Source organism: Apteryx mantelli, chromosome 2 (genome assembly GCF_036417845.1).
Source record: "Apteryx mantelli isolate bAptMan1 chromosome 2, bAptMan1.hap1, whole genome shotgun sequence".
Taxonomy (NCBI): Eukaryota; Metazoa; Chordata; class Aves; order Apterygiformes; family Apterygidae; genus Apteryx; species Apteryx mantelli.
The window spans coordinates 101,029,355-101,050,570 of record NC_089979.1 but is presented as its reverse complement, the minus strand read 5'-3'; the positions used below and the strand labels follow the sequence as shown (position 1 = coordinate 101,050,570).

The window sequence follows — 21,216 nt, the reverse complement described above, 5'->3', positions numbered from 1 at the left end:
AGTTACGCTTGGGCCAGGTTATTCCCCTACCCCAGAACTATAGCTTGCATTAAATCAGGCCTTACACCACCTTTTACTTCAAGATTAAAACACTTCCCAAGCTACTGCACACGGCAGCACTCTAAAGTCTTTGCAATACGTGGGGAACAACTATAGCTTCCTTTCCAACACCGCACACTTAATACTTCCTATGGTTAGCCAACATACAGCTAGCCACATTTTGCAGCCTCCCACTCATAGGGGCCTTCAGCTGAGGTTACAGCAAAGCGAGATACACACTGATGAACTCCCCTCGTGGACCCACTCTCCCTCCACAGCCGCTCCTGAGATAGCACAGACAGCCACGGAGCAGGGAGCAGAGAAAGCAGGCTGCTTCCTGTGAGAGTCACCCCAGCAGCCCCATGCACTCACAGCAGAAACCCCCACAACACACGGCCAAACCACCATAACCTCCCCCCCTTCAAGGCACCCCTAGGGCCTGCCCGCCGCCCGCCCGCGCTCCCTCCTAACGCCCGCGTGGGGGTGGGTCACCGCGCTGCCTACTGCGCATGCCCACTAACGACCCACGGAGGAGCAACGAGACACCCGGCAGCTCCCACGGCGCCACTGCGCACGCGCGGCAGCAGCTTGGGCCCGGGGAGGGGGGGGAAGGGCCCTATCTCCTTGTGCCGCCCCGCCGGCATCCTCAGCCCAGGCACAAAGGGGCCGTGGAGGAGATGGCGAGTCTGATCCCCGCAGCGGCCTCTTCTCCTGCCGGCGCCCCATCCCGTAGCAAGAAGCGCCCAGCGAGCCCTGGCACCGGCAGCGGCCCCACCAAGAAAAAGAAAGTGATGGCGCTGGGCGGCTCTCAGGTAATGGGCTCGGGGAGGCTGGCGCGTATGCGCGGCGGAGCTGTTTCCCCCTCCCCCCGCCGGCGCCGAGTGCCGCGCGCATGCTCGCAGGGAGCGCGCGTGCGCCTGGGGAGGGCGGTTGGGGGCATTAACGGCCCCGTATTTCCCCCCCCCCCCAGTGCCGTGTACTGTCCGGCCTGGTCCCCGACTAGGCTAGAAGCTGTCGTTGCGGAAGCTGCGTGTGCGGGCTCGCCGCTCGGGTACTTGCTCCTGAATCTCGGTCGGCGGACTTACCTTGTGTTTGGCCTGATAGTTTCTTTCGAGGCATTGTGAACGTTTTGTTTCAGGTCTCTTTTTCCATTCTCCTGTAGAGCGGTGGCTGTGTACATAGTTAAAATTATAACATACTTCTCATGCATGCTCCAGGCTTAAGAAGCAAAGCTTACCTTAGATTCAATAAAAGCTGTGTTTAAAATCACTAACAGCTGGTCTTATATGTGTTGACACTTTCTCATCAAACTATATTTGAGTTACCCTTTTCTATGCCTGCTTTTAGTAACTGTATTTGTAACTTATGTTAAATTATGGCGTACCTGAATCCTGTATGTACGCCTACATACACAGACCTCTTAATTTGTACATGATGATGGTTATGATTCAGGGTAGTTGGTCTGTCACAGAGGAGGAACTAGCACAGCTCATCAGCTGGTAGGGCTGTTCTGTGCTGCTCAGATATTACTTTGCATTATGGCCTGCTTCACTTCAGCTAGGTGGACATAAGAGTTAAATGGGAAATGAAGATGAAACCTTGGAGCTTGATTTTTGGGGAACAGGGTCAGGGAGAAGGGGAATTAATGTGAATTTATTCTTACCTCCTACCTCCAGTAGCACTAGCTAGCGCAGCCTTCCTTTCTGCGTTGTGCAACATAACCACGCAGTTTCACAGACCTCATCCCAAACTATGATGACATCTGCCCGTTGATCATGATGTAGCAGCTCATACTCCAAAACTAAGTCCTTAGCAGAGGGGCCAGTGTATCGTATAGCAGAGGTTCCTGAAGTGCTTGTATGACATCTGTATAGACTTTAGATGTGGTATGTTTTGGACTACTTTTAAAAGGATTTTGGTAGCTGAAGTCGTCAAAATTGAATGCTGGAAAAAGTGATTATGTTTTTTTTTCCCCTAGAAATGTTTCTTTTCCACAATTTTTCATGAACTGTAATGGTAGCATAGCTGCATAGTAGGCACTACTGCCAATTAGGCTGCTATTTTCATGTGAGCCATCAGATCTAGAGGAATGTTTCTGCATTTTTCAGCAGACCTTCTTTCTAGACAATGAAAAGCCACTGTGCTCCTGCCAGGGTGCAGACACAGACCCTTCCTCATTCAGAATGATGCTCTTGTAACTCTTGTGTTCTTCACCCTGTGGCGTTTACATAGTTGCTTTTCCTTTTCTGGTGGGCTTATCCCTAGGAGAAGGAAAATGAACCATGGTGATTAATGTAGCTAACAAACTGCACTGCAACAGTGAAAAATTACTGCCTGGCATGATAGCCTTTGACAACTATTTTCAAGGTCTGTTAGGGATAACAGTCTGGATTTCCAGCATGGAATGGACTACTGTATATGTATATATATGTGAGATAGATATATATAGATACACACACACACACATTATATATATATAAAATATACTTCTCCAAACCTTTAAACCGCCAAAACTGTTTTCTGCAATTCATATCAAACTTAAGTCCATGGACAACTTTCAGTATTATTAGACAATTCATGATTTCTTATCATTTTGGTAGTGTGTGGTAAGCAGTTTTTGCATTTCTTCACACAAGTGTTTTCAGTGGAGAAAGAAGCATTCTCAACGTATACATATACATTCTCAACATTAATCAGCATATACATCCATTGTTTTCAGCAGTGCAATTAAAAAAAAAAAAAGGCAGCTCAGAAAATATGTAACCAGAAGACTGGGAGAAGAAACAGCTCATTGATCTAGGTATCACACTCAGTGGCGCTGACTAGCTCTGGAGAAAGCCAGTTTAAACATAAATGAAATGGAGGCTTTGTATTTTTTGAGTTAGAAATATTAATCATTGGGCATGTTCTTCTGCAGTACTTCTTTCAATCTGTAATCTCCAAAAGTCCTTATATAGGCCTTAGCTAATTGCTGAGTAATATACATCTTCTGAATAAGGTAGCCTGTGACACAATGAAATACTGAAATAATTCTAGTCTGCCAACCTATTCAGAATATAGCCAGTCAACAAGGACTTACTGCTCTATTTTATAGTTTATCTAATCTTTAAATGGCTCAGCCAATCAGGAACTAGTTCATCCATAAACTTTTTAATACTTTTTCTGAATATATTATGTACTGACCATCCAATCATTGTGAGAACTTTTTTAAACTCCAGATTAGTAGCACTCTCCATCTGGCAGTCTGATAGGTACATGTACCTTTTATATGTGCCACTTTCAGCACAGGTTTCAAGGTAACACTTGTTACTCTTTTTACTCTTCACTTTCCTAATTAACTTCTTTGATCTTATTTTTTACAGCCTTTCATAAGCCAAATATATCATGCCATAGCTCAAGCATGGAATAGTTTCTGTTTTAAAGAAACTGACATTGTGAAACAGATGAAGAAATAGCTAGTGATTTCTTTGGTTAATTAGCAAGCTAAGGGGAGGGAAGAGGACCTCTTCCAAGAGGTTTACAATTATTTGCAGGTTCAACTGAAGGTTTGGGACCTAGTCTTCTAACATACTGTACCTAGCATACTTTTGGCCATTACATTAACTGATAACTGCTGAGAAGCTCCTCCAAAGTATACTTCATATTGTGCCAACTTTGAACTTTCCCGGATCTGTGATTCCATCACCATGAAATTAAACAAAAAGTTCTTTTGTAACATCCACAAATCACAGTATCCTGTTTTTCTTTTGCATGATTTATTTCACAAATAGCTATTATAGTCCTTGTACTGAAAGGAAGGCTGGTCTGGTAGAACTATAGATTTCAAAGAATCACTAAAAATTTGGGCTTTTTGTATAACAAATTCACTTCAGTGTAGCGATGTAATCGACTAGTTTAAGCCACTGTGTGTATCCTACAAGGCACTCCCAGTATCACACAAGAGACAGATTTTTTTTTAAACCCAATTTTGATTATATTTCAGCAACACATGGTCTAGCAAGTGAACTGCAACTTTAAGATACATTTCAAAAGCATAAAAAAAAAAAAATGTTCTTCATATTTTGTATGAGTTACTGACCCAAAGGTATTGAGTCATGTTTATTTTGGAAGAATATGCCACATACTGCTTGTCAGTCATGTCTACACAAGGAGACACACACTTTTTGGATATAATGCCTGTATTTACCAAATCTAAAAGTGCATTTACAGGAAAGCATGATTGCAGATTGATTACATCACTTTTATTAGCCTTGCACAATTATTCCTCCCATGCTGTTGTGCCACTGAAAAATACTTAAGTCTTGCTGCAGCAAAGGATTTTTAATGTTTAGGATTATTACATATATTATATGGTGACAATGGTGACTTTAACGTGACAAAAACTATGCTGTTTTGTGGATGATACAGCACCATTCAGTTAGCTGTCCTTGCCAGTAGCTGTTTCCCAATAGCTGGTGTGCTGCTTCATCTCCAATCACTGGCAAAAGTAATGTAGGCATGAGTGCAGACCTGTCTCCAGGTCTCATCTTTTTAATTACTATCACATAACCTGGGATAGAATAAGTTGTAGACACAGATCTTAAAATGCCACTAGTTCCTCTACCTTAGTGTTCATATCTTTATTTTTATGAATTGTTACAGCAACAGGAAGCTTTTAAAAAAGTGTATTCTACATCAGGTGTAATTGATAGAACAAAATGCTTGCCCACTAGAGCTAGCAAGCTCAAAAGACAAAATTTGCAGTTTAGATAAGAGAATGATTTGAAAAAAGAAAGTCTGTGATTTTGTCAGAGCACGATTAAAGAGGGAAAAAGTGCTGAATATTATGGTAAGTGCATCTCTTCTTATGTTATTTGTGAAGCAACTTCACACATGAGAGATGAAGTATGAATAAATACCTCATTTGGGGAATGACATCATGGTTTGTCTTACATCGGAATTGATGGAAAACCCAGTAAACTGCAAAAATATAGGGTAAATGCTTTGTTTCCTCTTTCTCCATTCTTGCTGCAGCAGCAGGTCTTGATACAATTTAGAAAATAAAGACTGAATTTCCTCCTCTGCCAATTTTCAATGGTATTTAAGAGTTATTTACTTAAACTATTAAATATATTGATTTTATCTCTAATGGTGAATATTGCAGCAGTACTACTGGTAAACTTCATTTTATATAACTAGCTCCCAGGTGCATAATTGACACTATTTTTTTATTTTTTTACGTTTTATGCTCAAAAGCAGAAGTTATGCAATAGTATTAGAAAATACAAAGGTCAAAATGGTTTAAAGTTATCATCCTCTTAAGAAAGGTCCTCTCACCTGGACCATTCAAATAAAAGGAGCAACTCCAAGATAAGCTTAGAACTTTTTTTTTTTTAATATAACTGAACAAAGATGTTTTACAGTATAATCTGAAGATCATCAGATTAAGGATCTGCTAGACGGCTGTATGCTCAATAACATGACTTTTAAAAATATATATGTATTAAAAATGGTTACTGTTATGTATTCAGAAGCTGTCCACAAAAGACAGAGAGAGCTTACCCTAGCACATAAATGGCATGGAATTGGACTCTAAACCATCACTAAATTTAATCAATTTTTCCGTTCTGCTATTTTCCCAAGCCTTTCACTGTAAGTAGGAAACCATCAAATCAATTTTAAAGTAACTTTGTTTTAAAGAGTCCATTTGATCTGACTCTAATTTCCTGAAAAATGAGGTTAGAAGGAGTTTAACTACAGAATCGGTAAGTACCACTGCAACTACTTAACTGAACTACTGCTTTCACCATGTTTTGGGACAAGCACTTCCTATAGTATGCCATACTATAATAACTTTCTACTCTGAAGTTAATTTTTAGCTGCTCATGAATTCAGACCTTGTTTACAGACTTATTCTAATTAGTATAACACTAAACTTACTCTAATTAATATAACAGTATTCTGTATAAGACTTGCCAGGACACAAAAGCATAATTTTTATTTGCAGTTGGAAATTTAAAAAGCAAATTTTTTTTATGAAAAAGTTGTCGTGTCATTATGCTCTAAACTACTCTTCTACTTTTCTTTTTAAATGTCTCAGCCTTAAGATTATGATAATAACTGAAAATATATGAATTTAACCAGTGAAGCAGTGCCAATCTGAAGCTACTGCTCACCTGAAGCAATATCTTTAAAAGATGTAACATGCTCCCAGGGGATGTTAACTCAAATCTAAATCTATTTAAATGATTGTTTCATTGGATAAAGCATGGATATGACATGGCACAGTAGATTGCTAGTTACTGTTAAGAATTGCTGAGGTGAGCTGTTCTCAAATTCAGCCACTTCCACACTTGTTCATATCACTACCTACAAGTCTTGGCTCTAAAAAGTCTTTAATTCAGCAGTTTAAAGCAACTTGCCGTGTCTTAACTACAGTTTAAAAGGTAGTAGTTAAACTGGGATAGTTAACATAGATGGTTAGCGTATTCTGACATCACACTGCATGTCACGAGGCCACAGAGAAATCCCCCAAATTTGTGATTCTCCATGCAAAGCACTCAAAGGGTCAGTACTTAGATCTCCTAATCCTTTTAAACACACATGAACACAAAGATACCTTCTGAAACAAAGCAGACAGTGAACAGCTGAAGTGTTAAGTACGTCCTCCTCCAGAAGGTTTTTTTTGGACCTTTCCAAAAACCCATTTATTTCCAAGCAGTCTGCTAATGAGAACCAGGATCATTCTGAGATACCAAGTTTTGTGAGTTGCATATTTGAAGTCAAATCTGTTAAAGAACCAGGATCCCTCCAGTCCCTGGTGAGGAAAAAGGGATAATTAGAAAACAATTATCAGATTTTATAGGGAAATCTGGCTAAAGTTATAAAATGAGTCCTTTAAGTTAAAACATTTTGTAAAAGAGGGAATTGTTTTTATATAGCAGTCTAGATTAAAAGGAAGACTGTCAAAACTGAGGACTAAGAATTGACTTTGCCTGACATTTATCACATGCTGAAGGCTTTAGATGATCTGTAATCACAAAAGTATGTGAATTTCCAAATCAGTTGATACCAGTCTCTGAGAACTACCAGCTCCCCAACCAAATGCAATTAGATTTGAGATTTAGAGTAAACACAGATGTGTTATGTTGCAGAGAGAAAGGCAAAAGCATATGTGTATTGACTTTTACTATGGGTGACAGTATGCTGGTGTCATGTTTTTTAGCCTTCTCCCCTTATCCTAGTAGAGAATTTTGATTTTTCCTTTAGCTAATGGAGGGTCTTACTATGATTGCACTTAATTTCAGCATTCATAATAAACACACAAGAAACTTAAGAGAGAGAATAAAAATGGTTGGTTGCTTTTATCATAAGGAGATAAAATAGGATGAACTAAGTTTTGGAAAAGAAACAATGATCTAAAACATTTTATACATCTGCTTTAGCAAGATGTTTTGTCTGAGAGGTAGTACTTCTAAGATGCAATGTCAGAATCCAGTTAGCTCATTAAAAGGTTCAGGTTAATGAAAGAAAACTTGGAATAACTTAACTGTATAGCTATTGCAGATTTTTTATAACTGTCAGACTGTTTTACACATTTTTGTGAAGTATAATGCTTGAGTTAGATAATATTTCAGTCCTTGCTTTAGCAAGGTGTTAGTAATTATATAAATATGTTAATTTTGGATTAGAAAGGCTAATAGAAATGTTAATTTGGTAGCCTACAAGGGTTTTGAACACATTTGTTTAGCATTCCAAGGAAACAGAATAGAGATATTGGCTATTTATTTTGGCTCGAACCGGCAGCAAGCCGGGAAAGTTGTGACATCAAGCACTGTGAAATACACCCAGCCCTCACAGCAGAATTCACATCCATCAACAGCATGTCTTGTCTCACTGTAAAGCACATCTACAGTGTCAAGAGACACAGTTAACCAATCTAGTAGTTTATCACAATGAAAGGTAAGAGTCCTACTCTCCTCCTATCTCCCTTGCTCTTCCCCCCCTCCACAACTCTCAGCTGCGTGCTTCTGTTGCCCGCGTTATTGCCCCCAGCTTTGCTATTCACCAGACCTACCCAGCTGCTGATAGAATTCATCAGTCAGAAAACTCACTTACCAAACCTGAGCACTCTGGCAGAAAACCACAGTCTCCTGCTTCTAGTCTTCCTGGTGCTAGAGCTAGAACAAGGAAGGACCAGGACCATGTGGCAGGCAGAAAACCACTTTTCCACTGCAAATGAGCTATTTCATCAGCTTGGATACTCTTAAACCGCAGGTTTCATTATTTTATCTTAACAAGCTAAATGAAAACTTCAGCAGTTCACAATTTGATTCATTAGCAGATCCAATATCCTGGTCCAGGGAAGATAGGGATGGTAACAGCTTCAGTTGTCGTATTTTAATCCACTACTGTTTGTGTGCCAGTCTCTGAATACCTTAGAACTGAATCTGCAAAACCCAGCAAGCTCTGTGAGATGCCACCAAAATAAGCCAGTAGGAAATCCTAAGGCCTGGTCATAATTCTGCTTCTCCCCACAGACTTAGGTATCTCCTTCCACTTGGGATTCAGAACCATAAACATCTGCCTTTCTGAAAACAACTATTAAATCCTTTCTTTCAAAAACAGAACAGAAGTCTCACTTATGACACTGGTACTTGTTCCCCAGCTGAAGTTAGTTCAGTTCCTGCCTCTGCCTGAGGGGATTCAAACCTACTTTTTCCACAAGCACACCCTAACTGCTAGGCTGGAAGCCAGTCTAGTGGGGTAGGAGAGGAATGTGGAAACATTTTCTTCTCTACAGTTGAGGACCAAAGTTGATCTGTTTGTTCCAAAGAGAATGACTGTGTAGTCTAGTATTGAACACACTTGTCAGAACAGGAGAGTGAAGTTTCTTCCCTTGCGCCAAGGTCTGTTTATATGCTTTGTCTAATGATATTTTAATGCAAAATACGTAGTTATACAAAGAGGGATTCAAAATCCTTTCCTTCTGAAACTCTAGCCAAAATGCTGTATAGTCATGCCATCTAATAATATGTACTTATGTTGTAATAAAAATGGATCACTGTTAAGTCAAGAAACAAATTTGAAATGGATAGAAGGAAATTATTTTCTGAGTAATATATGATTAAACTGTAGCAGAGAGTTCCACAGAGTCTGTCATTCTGGGAGGAGGCAATATGTGTAGTTACATGGTTTGTAATCATCTTGCTTCAGGGCATCACTGCTAGCTGCACTCAGGAAGAAGTTTTGCCCTTGCTCATTATAAGCCCATGCTGTGGATGAGAAGCATTTTGGGGAATTAAAAAAAAAAATCTGTTGTAAAGCACTACAAGCCCTTGGTAGGATTTACCATATGAAGAGAGACTTCCAGTAGCAGATCTGCCTTTTTGCTATTTATTAAATGGAGAAAAAAATGATTTATATATTATACTTCCTTAATTTTCATTAAACAGACAAAATATTGGGCTTCTGTGTGCTTTTCTGATGCCATTTAAAAACAGATACTTTAACAGCTACTTCATTTTGTAAACATCTACAGGCGTAGAGGTGGATCCTTCTACACAGGGCAATTATAAGTAAGGTATGTTTTTTCACTTTTCAGCCTCTACCATGATGGTATGCTTGTAGCATTACTAGCTTTGTGTTCATAAGGATGATATATGTTTATCACATGACAGCCACCTTTTCTGCTTCCTCACATTCACACTTTTCTGAGTTAGTGAGAGAAGGGCAGAAGAGACAGAGATCTATGACAGTTTCTGCATAAATTAGACAAGCTTTACAGGTATGGATAGCGTCATTTACGAAACTAAGCAGTATAGCTGGAAAAATCAATTAGCTGTCAAGCATACAAGTCTTTCTTCAAATCTGAAAACAAAGTGGCAACTTTCAAAGCTAACTACAGTTTGAGAACAACTGTTTAGCATTTAGTTAGATATGTATCAATTAGACCATCTTTGAAAGAAAGGGTAGCGGCATCCCTGAAGTAGAGAGGCTGTTAATCAGGGATGGGAGAGAGTATTATCAAAGTATGTATCATCCAGGAGCAAGGAGAGAGTTAAAAGCCTGTAGAAAACAGTGAAAGAATGGATTATGTGCCATAAAACCAGTCTTTCTGTTGTCAGTGGTGGTTTGGTATGCAGTCCATCCAGAAGCTTATCTTAATTGTCCAGGTACACGGGTGCATTTAATAAAAGATCACTCCTCTGCCTACAAACTCTGTTTCATTTATGCCCTTAAACCATCAGGACTACAGCAAAATAATGCTGAACATGCAGAAATTAGGACAGTAAATAACATGAGTTGTTTGACTGATTATGGCCAAAAGAACTTTTTGTTAATAAAAACAGTATTTTCTATTGTATAGGATATTGACTTCTAGATAGGGAAAGGGAAGGTTGCCAAGAGAATTGTGGAATATTCATCCTCAGAGATTTTCAGTACCTGTCTGGACAAAGCTCTGAGCAGCCAGGTCTAAATTCAGTGTTGACCCTGCTTCGAGCAGAAGGTTGGATTAGAGACATCTTGAGGTCCCTTCTAACCTCAGTGAATCTGTGATTCAGTGTTACTGGGTCTCAGTTCAGACATCTGATTTTTGCGCCTAAAAGACAGATGCATTCTCTCCCTAGATGGGCAGTAGTACACTTCTTTAGGAGGCATTTCAGGGTACCTAAATTAGGTACTTTTCCCTACAGTGTATTAATGAAGTCCAAAACTTGATGACAACATTTAGACATTATTAATTCTCCCTTTACTGTAACAATGTTTACATGTTTTACTAGAACTGCTTTTCCTCATGGAGAACAGCACAATATTCTTACAGCAAAAGTAATTCTTAAAATGAACAAACTGGAATAGGAGAAAACCATTATGCCATGACATACTCGCCTCTTAAGCCTAGTCTAAAGTTGTCAGCTGGGAAAGTTCTTATTCTGTTTTGGTTGCTCTTCTTAAGTTGATTCTCTTCATTTGCCTGGTCCAGAAGTAGTAATGCTCATTTGAGTCTTAAATTCACAATCTCAAATTTTATCCTTAGGTCAGGAAAAGAATAAAGAAACGTGTTTCTGTTAAACCTAATTTGTTTCAGCCAGAATTGCCTTTTGTCTGCCCTTTTTATCCTCCTTCTTTCCATCTGTCCAAAAGGCTTTTTTTGGTTTGCTAAATAATTTATTGTGGAAATCTTCTTAAAATATCCCATTAGACCCCTCACAAAATATTAAATCCATTAAATACTATGTTTCTCTCTCATCTCTAATCACAGATGTGATACCTTCACTCATGGATGTCAAAACTTCACTAATTCTAATGCAGTGGAAAAGTCAAGTCTTTTAACAGTTCTATTTTAAGTCCAGCAAAAAATGCCAGTCAGGATACAAGTTTATATACAAAACATTGAACTGTCTGGCTGTTTTCAGAATGTGCAGCAGTTCCTCAGCTTCAATATACAATATCAAGGTGAAATGTATTGCCATAGAGCTTATACAGTTGAGTAAGCAACCACGTATTTGTATGATTATTTCTGCAGAAATATTTCAGAAATTTGCCTTGAAATTAGCATTACTATACAACCTTTTCCCCCTAAGCGATCTCAATATAGTCTACAGTAGATACTTATATTACCTTATCTTCACCTAAATTAGAATCTGCCTTCTGTCTGTTTTGATATAGTCAACAGGTTTTTTTTCATTAAAGGTAGGTATCTATAGGATAATGCACCTACAATTTTGCCGAGTACAGGAGACCCGGCGTGCTATTAAAGGCAAGAATGGTTGGTGTTGAGTTTGCTAGGTGAAGGAAAGTTGATATAGTTTTCAGGGCATGTGCAGCAAGATTTTTTGTCCCATAATATGGGACAAATAATAAGGGTGACATTTCTAGTCTGAAGGTTTTTAAAAACTAAGATGTAGTTTCCTTTTCGTCCTCTTTTAGCGATCTTTGGAACATCTGATACAATTATTGCTCTTTGATATGGTATACCTTCGATAAGCACTTTTTGAAGTTTTGGTTATTAGTAGAAAAATATTTTTATTTTGAATTGCTTTAAAAGTGAAATATTCCATATGTCGTTGTGCCTAACATTTGCCTTTTTGACATGTTGGTTTGGTATGATAGTCTTAAGCACCTGTATACAAATGAAGAAATCGTCTTCTGAGAATCTTTAGACTGTAATGCTAAGCTTTTGCATTAAGATTGGTTACAATTTCTAATGCATTATGACAGCAGTAGGTATAGCTAGTGGAAATGTAATAGAAATAGAATGTGAATTTTTATCTGCTTAAAGTGACAGTTAAGACAGACAATAGGAAGGGCCAAAGTGTGCAAAAGTAAAATTTTCTTATCCTTACCAGTTTAGCAGTTTACCACAACATCAGGATCTAAAATTAGATTCTTCTAGTTCAGGTATCTGTATTTTTCCTAAGGATAGACTAGAAACTTTGTAAGACAGATATACCTATCATTACTACAAACTAATTAATTGCCTTTCCTTTAAGAGCATACTCAAACTTTGGTTCCTCTAGAAATGGATAATGTTTGGCAGAATAAACTAAAATCAGGAAACTGAGCATTTTTTGCAGAACGGATTTGCTTTCTCATCAGCCACAGGAGTCAGTATCTTTTTGCTTTCCTTATATCTGGTTCAGTCACATGTAGATGAATGGACTTAGATTCTTCTCCTGCCTTGGCTAAAGCCTGTTGTTTGGTAGTGGGATTTTGGTATTGCTCCCTGAACAGTATTACAATATTTACAGCACATGAGCATATTTTAATTCTCCATTCTTTTTCCTGCAATCCTTTGACCTTGACTGTTACATATCAGATGATGTATTTTAACCTTTAGGAAGCAGTCTACCCAAAATCCTTGACTGAACTGAATTTTTCTGTTTGGAGAAAGCTACAGGCAGTTTTTATAAAATTTCAGTTCTGATTTACTCCTTGAATAGTCTTTTTTGCTACTATGCTTCCATTCATTTTCAGTCATAAAACCCATCAATTTATAAGATTTTTTTCTCGTGAGAAATCAAATTCCTCTGTTAATGGGCTCAGTTTTACCCTTAGTATGAACTAACATGTGCTCTTTCATTCCATATATACTGAAATTTTTTGCTCCAGAGCTGCTTCAGCATGCCATTCATCTCCTGAATTTGAGTTACAATTTTCTTAATAAAGAAAACTGTCAAACGTTATAAACAAGGAGTAGTCCCAATCCACCAAATGAAATCTAAAAGTGAGAGATCCTTTGCAATTATTTAAGCCAAAGGGAGCTTTGTGGCAATGCAAATTAAACCAGGCCTTTCTGAGATAGTGTGAAGCTGTTCACAGTTGTGTCCCAATTACATTTTATTTGAGGCTTTTCCCCATAGAAAATAGTATTTTTGTTTCCCCTTAAAATATCTGTAACTTATAAAACTTGGTCTATCATAGTGATTGAAAGTTTTTAAATGGAAAAATATGTTTGGCATCTGAAATCTCTTGAGAAGAGATCAAAGCTTTTATTAAAGATTGTTAGTCTGTTTCTGTATTTGAAATTTTAATAAGTTTGAAGAGAACAAAGTAAAGTAGAGTTTTGCTGGATTTGTTTTCTTTTTAAAGTGAGCTGTACCTGTGGAAAAGGGATTTCTTGTGTAATGAAATTGCTAGGTCTTTTTCCTCCAGGTTTTCAAGAAATGTTTGAGAGGTGGGAATGTAATTAAAATCTTACCCTCCCTTTGGCTGCATTTTTAATTTTGAATTCAAACCCTCATGCAGTATAATAGAGCTTTGCTTTAGGGTGCTTTATACCTCTATCAAAGTAACTAAAGTAATTAGTATTTTATACATTCTGGTAAGTACTTTGTCACTGAAAGCACCAGTGCAGGTGAATGATATTGGTTTGAAGCTCAGGCAGTGACGGGACCCTAAATGAGAATGTCGCCCTTTAATCAAGTCTTGAAGTCTATGGTATTGAAATGCCCTGCAGAGAACATAGCAAAGCCATCCATCACCTTGTGACAGTCCAGTCTTTTAGTGCATGAGTAAAATTTTGTTCAGCCTTTCTAAGGCAGTTAGAATATAAGATGTTTTCAGTCATCTCAAAACATCAGTATAAAAGTTTGAAAGGATAACGTACAGACTGCTTTCTGGAGAATGTATATGCCTTGATTACCTTTATTTATTTAGAGTGTAGTTTAAATATTTTCCATGGCCTGCTTCAAATCCCCCCCCTCTTTTTTTTAATATACCCAACAGACTGGATTATTTCTAAGTTTTAGTCATATGTTTGGAGTTAATTAGCGTAGCTGATTAATTCTGGATGCTCAGTGGATCTGTACAGTTAGTTAGAAGGGAACTGGTATCTTAGAAAGGGCAAACTTTTTGTTATTCATCTTCAAAATTTTTGCAAAAAGATACTTGAATATCAGTGATGAAATTAAAACTTTTCTATACAGGTAAGTAAGCTTTCACCTGCTCCCCACATAAGAGTCTTTCTTCAGATTACTGGTACTTGTTGAAATAGTGTTACTAAGTCGTACCTGTTGACAGCTAAACAATTAGCCAGGTACTAATATAAAACCGTGGCAGCCTCCTTTTAACTCTCACTCAGCAAAGTACTTTGACACATGAGCTGCCAGATTTACTCACCATTCCTCCTCTGGGTAATGGTTAGAAGCAGCTGAAGTAATTTAGTCAAATGTACTTAGAATTATAAACTATTACTATAATAATTTAAAAAATCTCACTTCAAGTTTTATGTTGTTATGTTTGCTTTTAACTGCCCTTCCTTAGCAGCAGCATTTGAGGAAACTGTCATAATTTAAACAAAAATTATTTTTGTTGTCAGGCATTTGGGTTTTACCTTTTATGTCAATGGAGGCAAAAACCTGCCCCTTGAACCTTGTCTTTTCTGTTAGAGGCTGAGTTGGCAACGATGAAACCCCTGTGACTTAAATGGATTTACTCCCAATTTACCCTGTATGCATTGCTGAACATATTGCCCACTCTACCAGCTGGTCGAATCCAAGAACGTTGTTCTGCACTGTGTTTAATATCTGTTTTCGACTGGCTACTACTCAGTTTCTTTGTGTTTAGTAAATTGAGGTTTTTCAGTACCCTCTGGAACAAAATTTGCTGTGGATATGCAAGATTTATTTATTTTTTTCCTTCCTGGCATTTAAACAGTTTCAAGCTGAGATCTTTTTTCTCCTTCCCCAAAATAAGCAGATGAAAACTTTTCATCGTTTTGAAGGGAGAACATTCCTAAAACACTACCATGTACCAGCGTGCTGAAAGAGAAAGGACTGGGGAAATTTATCAGGCTTCAGTTTAGTGTGTGCAAAGAAGGAGGGAAAACCTTTTCCCACCGAATCCAAGAACGAGTAAAATGTAACCAGATGGGGAAGACATGATTATACATGTTACTGAGTAACGCCTTCCAGCAAGCCTTTCCATCACGGAAGTGGAGAGAGTTAATCTCGATGGTCAAGAGAGAATGCGATGTCTTCAGCCCTACTGAGTCTTCAGTGAATTTGCTTTTGGAAATGCATTATTCTCATAATGCTGGTGATGGGAAATTTTTAGCTATCATTTTAAGTTGAGAGTAAACACATCTAATTCTGACACTTTTCTCTGTGAATTGTTCCCAGCAGCGTAAAGAGCTTCACTTTTGTCTGACAGACCGCATGTGCTCAAGTTTTTAATGGCTCGTGTCATCATGCAAAGTTAAATGAATTAAATATTCAGAATGTGCCTGTGCCAGGTTTGTTATATAGTGAGAGCAAATATATTAATCAAAATAGCCTAATATATGTTCTAGGATGAGCAGTATTAGCTGAGACTCTGTTAAATAGCTGACATTCAAAGTCTATTCCCAATTTGGTAAAGTCTGCTCCTATCATTGCTGCTGTCATCTAGTGACATCTGTAGTATGTTTCTGTACACAATTTTCACTCACTGTAATTGGCTGCTAGTAAAAATATGGGTTTAACCCATCCATTGCAGACATTACCATTTTGTTCCCTGGTTACATGCCACAGCTTCATTGGGATGTCACAGAATTTGAAACAAAGCTAAAAGTTGAGTAAGTTGCTACAGGCTGAATATTGTTGCTTTAAAAGTAACCTATCAGAGGGAAATTAGACAAATACCAATATTGAGGCCAAGTTAAAACAAATGTGTCAATAAAATTAAGAATTTCATTGTGGTATTATTATGATTATGGAAATCAGCTGCCAAAAGTAAGTAAAATACTTTATTTAATTTACCTTCACATACAGTGTTTGGAGACAAATGAGCTCCTCAACAAACCACATTTTGTTCTCGGGGCAAAATTTTCACCAAGTTCAAGGGCTTGATTCAGAAGCAGATTCTCACCTCTCACTTTTCAGTAGTGCCCTAGTCATCACTTTAAGGCAGAGCCAGAGTATTAGAAGTATTGAGCACTGATAAAATGGATTTCAAAGCAAAACAAAAACAAAAAACTACACAGATGATGATCTTCATCTACATTTGCACTATTAAATATAGTGTTAAAACTGACCAACCATCATGCCAGAATTGCACAAAAAAAATCTTTAAAATTTGGCTTTTAAGTTTTAGAAAGTACTTTTTATACTTGGTAAAATCCTAATAATCTATCATAATGAAGCAAGATCATAAAATGTAATACAAAAGTAGATAGGAAATGATTCCTCGGCACAAATCAGTTATTGTGGTATGCAGCTTTCATCCTTGGAAAAAACAAGAATGACAATTCAGACAAGCAATTTCATAATAAACTAATTCCACACGGTATTTAGTCCCATCACAGACACCCATCCCAAACCCCACAATGCTGATTCCACCTGGAAATAGCCAAAACAAAGAATTCAGCTTCCATGTTCTACAAGTTTTTGCTTGTCCTCTCCTTAAATAAAACCAGACAGATGGAGAAATCTTTGAGAATGATGTGAAAACCAATACATCTGCGGTAGGGAATTTGGAACAAAATATATTGAAAAATTAATACATCTACCAAAACCTAAGATTGAAACTAATATGTGAATAGGCAGCCTCCCAATGTGAGTTTTCTCCCAGTACAGACAGCATATACAGTAGAGTCCAAACTAGACTCATTCCTGGGGTTTTGGCTTTATTCAAAAGAAACCAATGTTAAGGTAGCAAGCTTAGCTCAGGTCTCTTCCCCAGACTTGGCCACTCTTATGGCTAATCTCTTAGCACTCCTGAGTGTTTGCCGTAGGCCTTCCCTTGCTCGAGAATTTTCGCTGCCTTTTAACTAAGTGGAGTACTGAGCCCTCTTCCTTACTGCGCAACAACAGTCCAGTCCTGGGCTGGAAAGGAGAGGGCTGCATCCTACTCAGCTGGGATGCACTGAAGCACTTGATAGATGGTGTTACAAAAAGAAATGTGAAATCTATTCATAGTGGAAGGCTGAAGGGTAGATGTTGCTAACCTGTCACATTGTGGTTGTAGTTAAAATTCAGCTAAAGTGCATAAACACAATTAATAAAAGGAATAAAATGGCACAAGTGATCCTATAAGAAGCCTTTGACTGCTGTTCTACACCCTGTACAACATGCAATTCCAGCCGAGGTTGCTCCGCACCTGGCTAGGGAGTGTACTGCAAGGAGGAGGGCAGAGGAAGGTAAAATAAGAAGTGGTGGCAGCATGGATTTTATCATTCATTGGAGTAAGACTATTGTAAGCATGTTCATCTATACTAGAATTGCATCTTCATTTGGCTGTGTAGATGTACCCTACATATGAATACAGACTGTTTGGTGACTACTGCAGCACAAATTCCCTGTAACCCTACATACGCAAACCACGGTTTAAAAGCCACAATGTAGTTATAAAGTGCACATTAAAAGCTTCTTCATTCTCTCTCCTTAAAGTGTGTATGGAGCTCCCCATCAAGGACGTTTACATTACAAAATCAGTTAAAAAGAAGCTTTAAAGAAGCTATCAAGAGTTTTAGCCTATGGTTGCACTTTTAAGTCTTATGGCAAAGCATTTGGTTTATTTTAGGAGACTGTGGGTTGAGGGAGTTAGCTAAGTGGCTGGCTGGATAGTGAAAATGTGAATTTAGCAGGAAGGGGAAGTTACCCCACACATGACTTAGGGTTACAGCACACACTGAACAGTATATGTTCCCTGGTAACATACACTTCCTCACTGTGCTGATGAGACTATGATCTCTTAATAGGACTACAAAGGGGAGCTGAATTCATTCCTGTTTTTTCACACTAGCACAAGACAGTGAAGAATGAACTATCTTACAAACTAATGACCAAGCAAACAAACACATTTGAGCAACATTGCTCAACTGATGTTAAAAGTTTATTACCTTTACTGTGCAGTAATTGTCTGCTGGGGAATTATCTTTCAGGCTCTAAATAATGTTTTGTATTTATCACTGTATTTCTCACTTTCAAGATGGATTTTACAGTACAAAGGTAGATCTACACTGGTTAAAATTCATTTGGCATCACTCCCCATCCCTTTAAGAACTTAAAAAAATATATATCAAACCTAAAACATTAAATGATGTTTCTTATGTTTTAGATCCTGCATTTTAAAATATATATTGGACAGATTTGTAGAATTGTTGAGAAACTTGCAGTTTGGGGTTGAAAAACTCCTAAAGATATCAACTCCGAATTCTGCACTGTAAGATCATTTCAAAGCTCTGTACTTACAGGAGTTCACTCCTCTGTGCAGTAGCAAATTTTTCTGGAAGTAGGGCTTCTACAAAACTCTCTAATGTTTTTCCAGAAAGAAAAGAACGCTAGCTGAATATCTCTCTTCCATAGTGCTGTTGCTATAAATCAAGAGTTTTCATACAAGCAGTGCTGATTGAAGTGAAACCAGCATGCCTCTCCAGTATGTTTTTATCTCAGTTTCCAGCATTTAGCTGGGATCATAGTTCTCAGTTTTATTTGCTTCCCAGTCTGTCACAGGGCTCCCAAATTGTGATACCAATTGCACACCACTATGGTATGCAAGCTGCTTTAGTCTTGCACACCAGCCTTCTCCTTGGAGAAGACAACCTCCTCTCTCAAATTGTCCGCAACAGACCCAGAAGCTACTACTGTCACTACGTCTCAGTGGGACGGGAGGTTTGATGGGTGTTCATGTTGCCTGGAAATGCAGCAGCTCCTGCTCTTGCTGCCTCTGCCACTGTGAGAGTGATACCAGCACAAACAAAATTAAGAACTTCTGGCCTGTAACGTGAGTTATCCCAACTCTCAGTAGCACTAATACCTGTAATTCCTTAGGGGTTAGTCAGGAAAAGAAACTACATGTAGAATTTACATTCATGGCTTGTCCTGCCAGGAACAGTTCCTCGCTTTCCCTCCCAATGTGCCAGCAAGATTAGCACTGAATCCATACAGAAAAACTCACTGAAGACAGGGAGTATAATACCTAAAGGTATCCAGCTGCAGAAATTAAGGATTGTATGTATAAGGAAGCTTTTTCCCCTTTACTGTTTAACCACTTTTATTTGCACTGTCTCAATACGCTGGCTACTGTTTAAGCCATTGTTCAAATACTACTCAGAAACTGTTTCAGAAACAACAGAATATTTAGAAGTCCTTTGAAGGGGCAAAAGTGATAAAGTAATTAATTGAGGACTGAATTTAAAACCAATCAAATGGTACCAAGTAAAAGGAGCGAGTGCTTTGAAAAATAACTGCTGAGTGCTGAGTCCTTCAGTTACAGACTTCACATTACTATGAAGAGTATCAAAGAGATAATTTATTCATCAGAAATAATCTTGTATCTCAAGCCTTGACTTTCTCAAGATTAATGTTTGCTGCTGAAATCTGAAGTGTTGGACATGCATGCACAAGAATATGGTCCTGGGCATAGGTTGAAACGCAGCTACTGATTCTATAAAGCCACTTTATTCAGGGTTGCATAAAATAATATTTTCTCTATGCAGTGTCACATAATGCATATGTTTTTAAACATCCATCTGCATTTCTTTTCTGTTTTTGACAGTCAGCATTTTAGTCCTGTCTTTCGCATGGGAAGAATTAAGTTTAAGCTGCAGACTTCAATGCTGCTTCCAGTGATGTTATTATGACAGTATTCCCAGTAGTGTGGGCTTATAGAGGACTGTATTTGGTTTTCAAAATAGATCATCCTCATTAATACATTTTAATTTAATAAGATATCAGAAATGTGACAATTTTATTTGAATGATTCTTTATACCATACTTGGAATATTTAAGACCTCTATCTTTGCTTTGTTAAAAACAGTCATTGTTGAATAACTGATGTATTTTCCCAAAGTAGTATTCAACTTGCATAGTTCATAATCCTGTAATTACTTATGCGTAGTTAAGAATTCAAACACTTCCCTTGTAATCACACAGGGAAGGATATGCTGGATCACAGCCTTTACTATATATTCTTGATTTCTAGGAGCACTCCCATAATTCACTAATACCTTTATTTCTCTTACTTAAAAGAGTATATACTAACAAGGAAGGTTTTGCACTGCAGGTTGTTCACAGAAAAAAGAAAAAAAAAACCCTTTTTTTCAGAGTATTATCTGTCTGAAGGCAAAAGTACGAAAACATTTTAACCACCCATTCAGTAAATATTGATTTAGTTTTTACCCAGGCTTTTTGTTCTTCAAGAAAAAAGCATCAAGGCATGAAATCCTATTGATTGAACTGCTGAACTCAATGGCAAAATTCTCATTGGCTTTAATATAAGTCAGGATTTCACTAGGAACATTTGTGTATGTAGAGTGGGCTAGTTCTGGTAGCGTGGATACGTACAGGGCACTGTCAAAATAAAAAACAACACAGAATCAGCCATGCTGCTATCAGAAATTGGCTACACTGTCACACAACATTTTTAGCTTTCCAGTCACACATGCACGTGCTCCCACTGCTTTTCCCCCTAAATAAATAAACTGTAAAGAAAAGCATAGAAAATACAAACCAGTACCCCTGCAAGGTCTGTATGTAAAAAAACATATAATACATTTTATATATAATAATAAATAGTACATATTTTCCCCTCAATCCTCCCTCAGGCATGACTGAAGTCCAGGATGGAGAATAAACTGATTACTCAGTTATTCTTTAGAACTTTGAAATAAACTTTATAAATTTTATACTATTTATTTTTTTTGATTCTTTAATACTGAACTTTCTGAAACAAATCCAATATACCTCTCTGCCTATTTCTGGATTCATATGCTCT

The 21,216-nt window shown here is 37.9% G+C and overlaps 1 protein-coding gene across 1 annotated transcript in view; it reads left to right on the top strand.

The window, feature by feature from the left end:
• The first annotated feature begins 580 nt into the window (after positions 1-580).
• The window catches only part of INO80C (INO80 complex subunit C), a 34,396-nt gene continuing 13,760 nt past the window's right edge, over positions 581-21,216 (top strand). Inside the window, exon 1 of the mRNA XM_013952824.2 lies at positions 581-851. Coding sequence (XP_013808278.1) covers positions 717-851 — 135 coding nt within the window. The 5' untranslated portion in view covers positions 581-716. The remainder of the gene's footprint in view (positions 852-21,216) is intronic.